At 35.5% G+C, this 12,003-nt stretch overlaps 1 protein-coding gene across 2 annotated transcripts; it reads left to right on the forward strand.

Moving 5' to 3' along the window:
- The first annotated feature begins 5,705 nt into the window (after nt 1-5,705).
- Nucleotides 5,706-11,304, forward strand: LOC130714835 (sucrose synthase). 2 transcript variants are annotated; one of them, XM_057564796.1, is made up of 14 exons: nt 5,706-5,850; nt 6,765-6,862; nt 7,170-7,296; nt 7,388-7,539; nt 7,628-7,820; nt 8,222-8,557; nt 8,651-8,746; nt 8,883-9,056; nt 9,149-9,265; nt 9,361-9,527; nt 9,625-9,849; nt 10,070-10,633; nt 10,784-10,922; nt 11,013-11,304. In XM_057564796.1, exons 2-14 carry the CDS (start codon nt 6,768-6,770, stop codon nt 11,043-11,045), a joined length of 2,418 nt encoding a protein of 805 aa, XP_057420779.1. In that variant the 5' UTR covers nt 5,706-5,850; nt 6,765-6,767; the 3' UTR covers nt 11,046-11,304. The 2 variants fall into 2 exon arrangements, with proteins under 2 accessions (XP_057420779.1, XP_057420781.1); XM_057564798.1 differs by lacking the exon at nt 5,706-5,850 and adding an exon at nt 5,934-5,937.
- The last annotated feature ends 699 nt before the right edge of the window (nt 11,305-12,003 follow it).

Here is a 12,003-nt window from a genome sequence, read left to right on the forward strand (position 1 = left end):
ATATCGCCACAGTCTTAAATGTCATCGATTCACTTAGAACTAGAATGATCTAACCCAAACTTTAAACTTTATGAATAATCGATCATTTAAACAATTCTTGTAAATCAATATTGTAATTGACTTTTGTCTTATTAATTCCTCTTTGCTCGATCATGAACGTCTGATTGCAGTGTTCAATACAATATGCTAACCATATTTCACCATCAATGTCCATCCTTGTCTTTATAATATGAACTCAACATGCTTGATTCACACAATAGATTGAGACACAAGAACATTTGAAAAGTTTTGACTGCTTCTTGATTCTACTGATTTTTAGTTGATTAAGCCTGTCATCGAGGTGATTTCCGGTCCAACTGACCAGAACGACCGGTCTAGTTCCTATAACACTACATATGTAATGTAACATATTACTATTTGTGTATTTTTCAGGTAAATAAAATGAAATTTTAACCATAAAAACTCGGGTGTCTAACCCTTTATAGTGGTTTAAGAAACATTTTCCGAAGTATAAACAAGATCATCCAATTTTCCAATTAATGAAGGCTCAAATCAGTCGTGTCTCACCTCTCTAGAAAGATGGCTAATCAAAAAATACTTTTCAGAGCAATCCATAGCACACGCACCATAAATTTGAATGGTGTCAAAATTTCCTGAAAACAATCTAGAACGAAAGGCAGTTAGTCGAGGAGGGAAAAACCACGAAAAAGTAGATATATCATATATTAGAACAAACATATATATCAGTCAATTTTGACAAACACAAAAATGCAAGCCAAGTGTATTTTTAGTTGATAAGCGAAGATTCACGTGCAGAAATTAATACTGACATTGCAATGGCACTGCAATGCATGTCCCAAAATTCACTTTTTTTTAATTCCTTCAAAAAAGCTGATCGACCTGACAAAACAACCTGGCCAAACTGAGCTTCCATAAAGAGCTTTGTTTCAGAAATAAATAAAAAACAGAGAAAAGTCACAAGCTTAATTACCGCTCACTATATTACTATTAATTTCAAAGAGAAACAAAACGTTTTAATTTATATATGTTACCCGAAGAGATTAAACTTGAAAGCATTAATCACATATCCTAAAGCCTGTTCCTTGTAACAACAGCTCATGCCACACAGATCTGGGACACTGTCCCTAGTCCCTACCAATCAACGCGGCAACCCGTCCACTGTATTCTCAGTCTAAAACTGTGGTCTTCCACTCTTCCTTGGTACTTGGTTGTTTTCTATTCATTTTATATTCTATATATTTAACTCAATTCAAAGTTAAACTTAATATATTATTTTTTGAAAGTAAGTTTTTTTTTACAACTGAAAGTAAGTTGAACTTAATATTCTAAAGTCATTAAAAATTATACATGGATGTTTTTTACAGCATAGGAATATGCGTCTTTAACACTTAAAATAAATTTCTGATCTCAATTAACGTGAAAAATCATCCAATTTTCTATATTACAACCAAGGCTTTTTATTTTGTGACGCAACAAAGGAAACGGAAATGATGACATGTCGGTGGTAATTGACTAATTGCCACGTCAGAAAACATCGGACACCAACAGGTCGTTTCATTCAGTTTAAATGGACCAGAGAGGATGTGGGGCCCGTCTCTTAAACCACAAAGGGATACGTGTCAGAACTCATATGACACCATGCAAAAATCAAATGATAATAAATAAATATAAATAAATAAATAAATATAAATACTCTAAATAAAACCCCACTCTTCTCTTCTCTTATCCTGTGATATACTACAAGATATATTACAGCCCAGTTTGGAAGAGCTTATTTGAGCTTATCTGACAGCATAAGCTCTTATGCCAGTGTTTGGGAGAGCTTATGCAAACAGCTTATGGTCTGCCATAAGCTATTTTCAGCTTATTTTCATAAGCTACTCAGAATAGCTTATGAAAAACAGCTTATGCTTATACACAGCTTATTTTTAATTTATTTCAATAAATTTTTAAAAATAGCTTATGAATAAGCGCTTATGTCATAAACGCTTATGACCATAAGCGCTTAATTAAGCTGTTTATCCAAACGGGGCCTACATATATAGGCATGTCCTGATACGTCAAACTACAGTTATATTCCAATGAGAAAATGACACATCATTGTCTAAAAGGGGATTTTGTATGTATTTTTGAGTTTTTCCCCAGCATAGTGATGAAATCTATCGTATTCGTACAGTATCTCATAAACGTTTCAAAAGAAAAATATATGCAGAAAATTGATACGTATAAAATTTCATGCAAAATGCCTTGTAAAAAAATTCTTTAATTTTTAATGAATAATTGTGATTTTTTTGTGAGAAAAACGGTAGAGCTCGGAAAGGTACTTCCGGGCCAACCAAATTGGGCTCCAAGAAAATATAATGAGATCAGCCGAGGAAGATTATCTCCAATATTACTTCGGTGGACCATCATATTGTGAATTTTGATACCATATATCTTATTAATTTATGTTCGTAAAATATATAATTTACAATCCAGTAGTATTAAGTACGTTCAAATTTTCATTTTAATGTATTAAAATTGATATACTTTCTATGGTGCTCTCACATAATTTCATATGCATGCATAATAATCTATCATAACCGACTATATTGTCATTTATAATGGTTTAGATCAGAGTAGGTTTGGTTATCCAGTACTCAACTGTAATAGTTAAAAAATTACTTTGTTTTTGTGTTTTTATGAATTGAAAGGCTTGCTTATTTTAATATAAAGAAAACCGTCAGCAGTTTAGAAATTGAGACACTAGAATGGAGTAAAAAACTAGCTACAGGAACCAGAAGAAAATTAAGGATGCTTAAGTAAGTACATTGTTTAATTAATTAATCAACTAGGAATGCATAGAGATAGAGGGTACTGTACTGTTATTAAGATTTAAAAGAGCAAAATAATAGAGGAGTAGAAAGTGGATAAGGATATATGAAGAATTAAAAAATGACAGTGATGAGTCAGAAAGGGAGAGAACGGGGAGGGGTTGGTGTGATGGAGAAAAGTGGTTTTGTGAAAACAACAAACAAACCACAGGAACAGGAAGGTTGGTACTTGGTGGTAATAATGAATCAAGGGTTCTTTTAATTTCGAGGAAATATATAATTACACAATGTAAGTTTTCGCCGAATACGTTAATTAAGGATTCAACATTCAATTATACAATTTCTTTTTACTATTGTGTTAAAACATGCATTTAAAAGTGAGATATATTATTTTTAAAGGTTTATATAAAATGAGTAAAATGGTAACTATGTAAATGCTATTACTTTTACTTTTCTTTTCAGAATTTTTTTTTTCTATCAATCTAAATAACTTAAAAATCATTTTAATTTCCTTTTATATTATTTTTTCTTATATCAATCTTTGGATTATCTAAGAAAATTCCTTATATATATATATTCATATATGTTATTTTCTCATTTCGCCTAGTTTAATTTGTTTGTTTACCTTCACTCTTTTTCTGTATCTGTCTCTCATTGCTTGATTCCTTCATTTGCTTTGTTTCCTTCTCCAGCTGGTTCTGGCATATCAAGTGTTTGGAGGCAAACTTGAACGTTATAAATAGAAATCTTATAGCCTGCAGTTTTGGTCTTGGTATTTTCGATCGATATTTGCATGGCGTAAAAAATTGTCATGTAGTTATCATCACTAACTATAGTTACCTTAGCTGATACTTGTTCAATAGAGCATATTCTTTACAAGGTCACCCTCATGGCAGCAAAAATTAATTATTGATAGCTCTTGTTTTCTAGTGCCATTTATAAAATTATCTACTCGTATAATTAAGGTACTACACTCTACTTTCATAGTACTAAATTATTTAATTATAGAGTAACTAGCTAGCAATTGAGTGGGGCCAGTTTTTTATTAATAATGCACACTTCAATAACTAGGAATGGGGTTTAGTAGGGAAATATAACACCAAAAATACTTTGATTGTGACGAGCACCACAATGCACTCTAAATATTGAATATTAATATTAATTTGGTACAATAGTTAGATGGAAATAAAAGCTGACGTGCGATATGATGTATTTGCTGAGAGAATGCATATTCAATTCTACCTTTCATTTTCAAGTAATAAAGTATAGGCAGAGACTATTTGCGCCTCCCTGTTTTGCTAAGTCCGCCATCTCTTTTTTTAAAAATTCCAACAATGCCCTTAGTAAAAAAACATAAAAAGGTAATATTTTATTTTTACTTCCCACACACCATCTCTTTCTTCCTCCTCATCCTCCTCTTAATCCTCCACTCCCAACTTCTTTTGGGTGATCTCAAGTCAAGAATAGAAGCTTACCCATGTAAGTTTTTACCTTTTTTCGAGCTTTTTTTCAGCTTTTTTTAGCTTTCATCGCGATTTCGCGACTTTCCGACGTAATTGGTTAGTCCCGCACTTAAACATGCGGTAGTGAAACAAATTACATGCTCCCGCTAACATAAGTGCGGAAGTGTGAAATTTATACCTTCCGCTAACTTGTTAGCGGAAGTGAAAAACTTAGTCATTTCAATCGTGTTAAGGTCTGGTACTGCTACCTAAATAAAATTGATTTTTCCGCACTTAAAAGTGCAGAACGTGATGTGTTGGAATAATAGTTCCGCAGTTTAAACTGCGGAAGGCAAATTCAAAGAGAATTCAGAGAGAATTAAAAAAAATTGACTATCCGCAGGCTAACCGCACTTAAACATGCGGTAGTCATAAAACCTGTCCGCAGTTTAAAGTGCGGGCAAGTCACGAAACATCCTCACATGACAGAATCAAATCGAGGGACTGAATGAAGACACAGAATACAACCTCCCATGGTTAATGTGGGTTTGAGAGACTTGATTTTGTGAGGGTTGAAAATTTTGAAATTGGGTTGGAGAGGAAGAGGGGTTATACGGTTGAAAGAGGGGGCAGGGTTTGTAGGGAAAGATAAGGTAGTTTTTTTTTTTAATTTAAATTACTGAAGGGTATTTTGGTCTTTTTTCAGTTTTGGGGATGGCGCACTTAGCAAAATAGGAGGCGCAAATAGTCACTGCCTAAAGTATATAACCAGGGACGGATCTATGTGTTAGATTGTGAGGGCAAGTCCCTCACTTAATTTTGGATAATATCACTAGAGAAAAAATTGAGTAGTAAAAGTATGTGGTTTTTATTGTCTATTTGATAAAAAATGCTTTTATTTGTGTTCCACAATTCTAAATGTCATCACTTAAATAGTAAAAGTATGTAATTATTGATGGTCTCTTTAGTAAAAAATGCTCTTATATGTGTTATTTTTGATAAAAAAATGCTCTCACTTCTAATAATATATGTTTTTTTTTCTTTCTAGACTTATATGTATATATTGCCCTCACAGTATCAAATTTATGGATCCATCCCTATATACTATATATACTTTTATTAAGCTGGTGGAGCAAGAAAGAGATTCGTACTTGAAAGACTCATACTTAATATTATGTTGCTGGTTCGAACTCTACTAATTCCTTAGATTAACATAAATGTAAGTTTTTTATCAATAGTTTTTGAATCCGACAACTTTTATTAAACGAGAGTAACATTCTTTACCCTACATTTTAGTGTAACCAAAAAAGAGAATATACTTTTATTATCCATTGTGTTGGGTAAGGAAATTTAAAGATAAGATTTTTTGACCTTTGGTGAATCTCTTAGAATTTAAAATATTTTTTTTATATTTCCTTTACCCTGTTACCCATATAATAAGATTATTTTACTTTTCTTGTCTGTGAATTCCCAAGCTCCTTGCCTATAAATTGACTCAGGCACCACCTCAGTTTCCATTCATTCATCCCTTCTCTTCGTACATCCCCTCTCTATTTTGCGTTTACTCTGTTTTCGTAAGTGTTGTTTCTTTTTTTTATTTTCTCTTCTCTTTCTTACTCTGTCTCTGTTCTGTTCTTCCCCTGTTTCGGTGCTCTGTTTTCCCCTGCCATGTCAGAATGATCTACCTCTGCTTGTTCATTCTTTCATGGCCCCTAGATCAGAATCCATGCTGTGATCTAGGGTCTCTGATTCTCTTCTCTCTTCTTACATGAAATGGGGGTGGTTTTCTTAGTCTAGCTCTGTTTCCATGTTGAATTTTTACTTCATTTTACTTGGAATGCTCTGTTCTTCAGACACCATTTGGTTTCTGGAACAAGGTTCTGTAGGTTGGGTGATTTTTTTGCCAACCCTTTTGCTGGTTATGAGAATTTCACACCAAAATGCATGGCTTTGGTTACTAAAAACAAAAATTAATGAAACTTGTGCACAGCCTGGCCTTGAATGAAGAACTTGTTTGTTTCTTATGATTCAATGTTCTTTTTCTTTTTTCACGGATCAACACTGTGCTTAGTTGAACTTGGGGGTTATGAGGTTGAAGCCAGGAACAGAATGTTGAATTTTTTTCTATTTTCAGACAAAAGCACAAACATCATTATTTCTACAACCACTTTAGATAATGTGATTAATTTAAAAATAAAAGATGGGTACACTGCAAAAGGATAATATTCTCCCAGCACTGATTAAGGTTGAAATCTTAGTTGAACAAAGGTTGAAGATTTGATATTAATATTTTAATGGACAGGTGGTTGGTGGTAGCAGGTTTTGAAAATCCAATACAGTTTTGTGGAATAATTTTAATCTTTCTTTATTTTGTTTTTCACTTGTTTGGGTTATTGACTCTTTGTGAATTGTTGATTAATCTTGTATTTTCTTGGTGGTCTATTTTGTGTGTTCTTGATCTGTTTCTTATGCTGCTTTTTCTTCTCAGATCATGGCCAATGGCCTGACCCGAGTTCACAGCCTCCGGGAGAGGCTTGATGAGACCCTTGCTACCAACAGGAATGAAATTTTGACCCTTCTGTCAAGGTAAATGTTCATCCTTTGATTTCATGGGTTTATGATCACAGTGGTTTATACTTTAACTAGAGGGTTTAAGCTCAAATTTTTATTTATTTATCTTTAAGCTACTTGGTGGAGTTAATCTTAATTGCATGTTTGGAAATCCTTCTAAAATTGATTATTCAGTCAGAATCAATTTTGGGGAGAAGCCTATATGAGTAGCTTCTGGGTTTTAAAATTGATTTTGAGAAAATAGAAGCTGATCCAAACATGCTATGATTATGTGTTGAGGAAGCATGCAACTCTAACAATGAAATGTTTTGGATTTTGATAGGATTGAAGCCAAGGGCAAGGGGATCCTGCAACATCACCAGATCATTGCTGAGTTTGAGGAAATTCCTGAAGAGAACAGGCAGAAGCTAACTGATGGAGCTTTTGGAGAAGTTTTGAGATCCACACAGGTAACTTGTTGTTTGATCAATCCATATGATGTTATAAACCACCTATGATTTGTGTTTTTTTGTTGATTTTCTGGTTTCAATGTTTTTCTAGGAAGCCATAGTTTTACCACCATGGGTTGCTCTTGCTGTTCGTCCAAGGCCTGGTGTTTGGGAGTATCTGAGAGTGAATGTGCATGCTCTTGTTGTTGAAGAGCTGCAACCTGCTGAGTTTCTGCACTTCAAGGAGGAACTTGTTGATGGAAGGTAAGGTTTCATAGCCTTTAAGTTTTGTTTTTCAGTGTAATTTGTTATGTTACTCAAATGGTAAGAAGTTGTCTCAATCTTGTTGTAGTTCTAATGGCAACTTTGTGCTTGAGTTGGACTTTGAACCATTTAATGCATCGTTTCCTCGCCCAACTCTGAACAAGTCAATTGGGAATGGTGTGGAATTCCTCAATCGCCACCTTTCTGCTAAACTCTTCCATGACAAGGAGAGCTTGCATCCACTTCTGGAATTTCTCAGACTTCACAACTACAATGGAAAGGTACCTGTTTCTCGTCCTTGATTGTAATTTTTTATGGTAGTGACATGTATGCATATGTATCATCCATATTTAGTGCATGTTTGGAAACTATTCTACAATTGATTCTAAAACTGTGAGTAGCTTCTGCGTTTCAGAATTGATTCTGATGAAATAGATGTTGATCTAAACATGCTATTAGTAACATCTAATAGTACTTGCTTTGTAAGGCATATTCTTCAATGAATTTATGACCTGAATATCCACATCCATGTTTGAACCATGTCTAGTAACGAGATCTAGAATATAAATCCAATATTTCCAATCCTATCTTTATATTAAGATGATTTATTCATTCCTGTACATATGCTGTCTTGTGTGTGTTCGTTTTGAGTTTACTGACAAAGATTTCTTTGCATTTGCAGACTTTGATGTTGAATGACAGGATTCAGACCCCAAATGCTCTCCAACATGTTCTGAGGAAAGCTGAAGAGTACCTAGGCACACTTCCTCTTGAGACACCTTACTCAGAATTTGAGCACAAGTTCCAGGAAATTGGTTTGGAGAGAGGGTGGGGTGACACTGCTGAGCGTGTCCTTGAGTCCATTCAACTCCTTTTGGATCTTCTTGAGGCACCTGACCCGTGCACCCTCGAAACTTTCCTAGGAAGAATCCCTATGGTCTTTAATGTGGTGATCCTTTCACCCCATGGTTACTTTGCTCAAGACAATGTCTTGGGTTACCCTGATACTGGTGGCCAGGTTGGTTTACATGAAATGCTTCAGGTGTACTATTTCTCATACTTATTTTCCTATCATGGTTAACTCACATGCTTTGCTTATTCTCTAATCCAGGTTGTTTACATCTTGGATCAAGTGCGTGCATTGGAGAGTGAGATGCTCCAACGCATTAAGCAACAAGGCTTGGATATTGTTCCTCGCATTCTCATTGTAAGTCCTGTCGCATGTTTAGAAATCTGTCTACAATTGATTCTAAAGCCAAAATTTAATTCTGAGGAGAAGCTTGCTTTGTCTATAATGTGTGTATATTTCTCTAATTGGTGCCTTTGGATGCTGTTAAATGCAGATCACTCGTCTTCTCCCTGACGCAGTGGGAACTACTTGTGGCCAACGTCTTGAGAAGGTGTATAACACCGAGCACTGCCACATTCTTCGAGTGCCCTTCAGAAATGAGAAGGGAATTGTCCGTAAATGGATCTCAAGATTCGAAGTCTGGCCCTACCTAGAAACTTATACTGAGGTAAATGGTTAACCCAAGATTCTGATGCTGTTCTAGCATTTTGATGTTTTCATTTGAATTTGACCTTGATTTTAATTATTTTTTGTCATTAGGATGTTGCTCATGAGCTTGCCAAAGAGTTGCAAGGGAAGCCTGATCTGATCGTTGGAAACTACAGTGATGGAAACATCGTTGCCTCTTTGTTGGCACATAAATTGGGTGTCACTCAGGTAATACTTACTAGATCAGTTTTATGTTGTAACCTTTTGTTAACTATGTTTTGGAACTTTAAGGCCTAATGTTGTTTTCCCTTTGTTCATTGTAGTGTACCATTGCTCATGCACTTGAGAAGACCAAATACCCCGAATCCGACATCTACTGGAAGAAATTCGAAGAGAAGTATCACTTCTCATGCCAATTTACAGCTGATCTCTTTGCAATGAATCACACTGACTTCATCATCACCAGTACATTCCAAGAGATTGCTGGAAGGTGAACTATCTCTTTATAATTCATACCATATTTTTTCCTTTTCACAATTTTCATGGATTGATTACTTACTTAAATTCTTGTATACATACTTGTGCAGCAAGGATACTGTAGGACAGTATGAGAGCCACACTGCCTTCACCCTTCCAGGACTCTACCGAGTCGTCCACGGTATCGATGTCTTCGATCCAAAGTTCAACATTGTCTCACCCGGAGCTGATCAGACCATTTACTTCCCGTACACTGAAACTAGCCGTAGGTTGACATCCTTCCACCCTGAAATTGAAGAGCTTCTATACAGCTCAGTCGAGAACGAAGAACACATGTTAGTCTCTATTCTATCATTTCCTCGCCCCGTTTGTTATTTGTTTCCATGTAGAAAAATACTTGCGTGTTTAAAAACTCTACTACAATTTGATTTTGAAGTCATAATCAATTCTGAAAAAGAAGCTAAGGTGAATTGAATAGCTTTTGAGTTTCAGAATTGATTCTGATGAAAGAGAAGCTGTATATCTGAGTCTAATGTAATATCCACTGTGTCACAGATGTGTGTTGAAGGACCGAAGCAAGCCGATTATCTTCACCATGGCGAGGTTGGACCGTGTGAAGAACATTACAGGACTTGTTGAGTGGTATGGCAAGAATGCTAAGCTGAGGGAGCTGGTGAACCTTGTGGTTGTTGCTGGAGACAGGAGGAAGGAGTCAAAGGACTTGGAAGAGAAAGCTGAGATGAAGAAGATGTATAGCCTGATTGAGACCTACAAGCTAAATGGGCAATTCCGGTGGATTTCATCTCAGATGAACAGGGTCAGGAACGGAGAGCTGTACCGTGTCATTTGCGACACGAAGGGAGCGTTCGTGCAGCCTGCTGTGTATGAAGCTTTTGGTTTGACAGTGGTTGAGGCCATGACTTGTGGGTTGCCAACATTTGCTACCTGCAATGGTGGTCCTGCTGAGATCATTGTGCATGGAAAATCTGGTTTCCACATTGACCCTTACCATGGTGACCGTGCTGCCGATTTACTTGTTGAGTTCTTTGAGAAGGTTAAGGTTGATCCAACTCACTGGGACAATATCTCTCATGGTGGTCTTCAGCGTATTGAAGAAAAGTAAGCTAATTTCATTTCAATTCAATTGCATTCTCACACTCTAACCATATCAATATATCATATCACATTGGGAATGCTTGTTCACTTAACATGTTTGGATCTGCTTTTATCTCAAAATCAATTCTGACTAAGGCTTTTGTGCTTCCACAGGTACACATGGCAGATTTACTCTCAGAGGCTTCTCACTCTCACTGGTGTCTATGGCTTCTGGAAGCATGTGTCTAACCTTGACCGCCTTGAGAGCCGCCGCTATCTTGAGATGTTCTATGCACTTAAGTACCGCAAATTGGTCCGTGACATGTTTTGTTTCCTCAGTATTGATTATGGCATTAGATGTCAAGTTACTAACCTGTTTTTTTTTTCATTCTATGTGCCTCAGGCTGAGTCTGTGCCCCTTGCTGTTGAAGAGTGAAAACATGAGGCTGACGAAGAGTAGATAAAAGAAATGGAGGAACCGGCTTTTTCCTTTTTATTTTTATTTGGAGTCTGTTGTTTTGAGTCTTATAAATAATGTCAATTATTTTGATTTTGTTATTAAGCTTTGGATAAAATGAAGAAAAAAAAGAGTCATTGTCTTTTGTTGTAGCATGATGTGAATGTAATTGGAAAAAGCTTTGAAAGGGTGTTGTCCCCATCAATTCAATTTCAAGTAGTGCTTTCTTCTTTGTTCACTTTGCTGTTTGTTAATGACTTTTGTTGTCTTTATCCTTCAAAGTTGAAACCACAATAAAATTGGTATACAGCAAATGATACTCCGCAATTTCATCCGGTATTATCTATCACACTATAATAGGGGGAAAAAAGCTAAAAAGTTAAAACTGTTGTAATTGTCATTTTCAATTTTTTGTTGTTGGATTAGTGCTATTTCCAAGTGGACAAAACAATTGCTATTATCTCCACGTCTAACTTCACCATCCCCTTTTTTGAAAAAACTCTAAAATCTTCCTCAATCCTCACCATCCCCTTCTTCTTTCTACCACATTCCTCTTCTCCATCACTATCAAAGCTTGTTGACAATATCAACATGTTTCCTCTTCTTGTTGCATTTTCCCCCCATTTGGTTCAGTAAAGCTTGCATTTTATAATGCAGTAGCTAAAATACATACCCCACATCAGCTTGCAGAATGTTATTTTCGGGCAGATTATGTTAGATAATGCAGAGTGTAACATTAGTGAACAGGATTGTGATATTGAGTTTCATTTGTTCCTCATTTTAAATTATAGTACACATTTCATCTTTTGCGTACCGCAAAAATGAAGTTACTGAATTGAACAACATTTTAGCTACCACATTTTAGATTGCGAAAATGAATACAAAGTTATCTACCGCGCAGTAATAAGGGTATTCTTAGAAGTTACCTGAAGACAGT

The sequence above is a fragment of the Lotus japonicus genome, chromosome 4 (genome assembly GCF_012489685.1).
Source record: "Lotus japonicus ecotype B-129 chromosome 4, LjGifu_v1.2".
Taxonomy (NCBI): Eukaryota; Viridiplantae; Streptophyta; class Magnoliopsida; order Fabales; family Fabaceae; genus Lotus; species Lotus japonicus.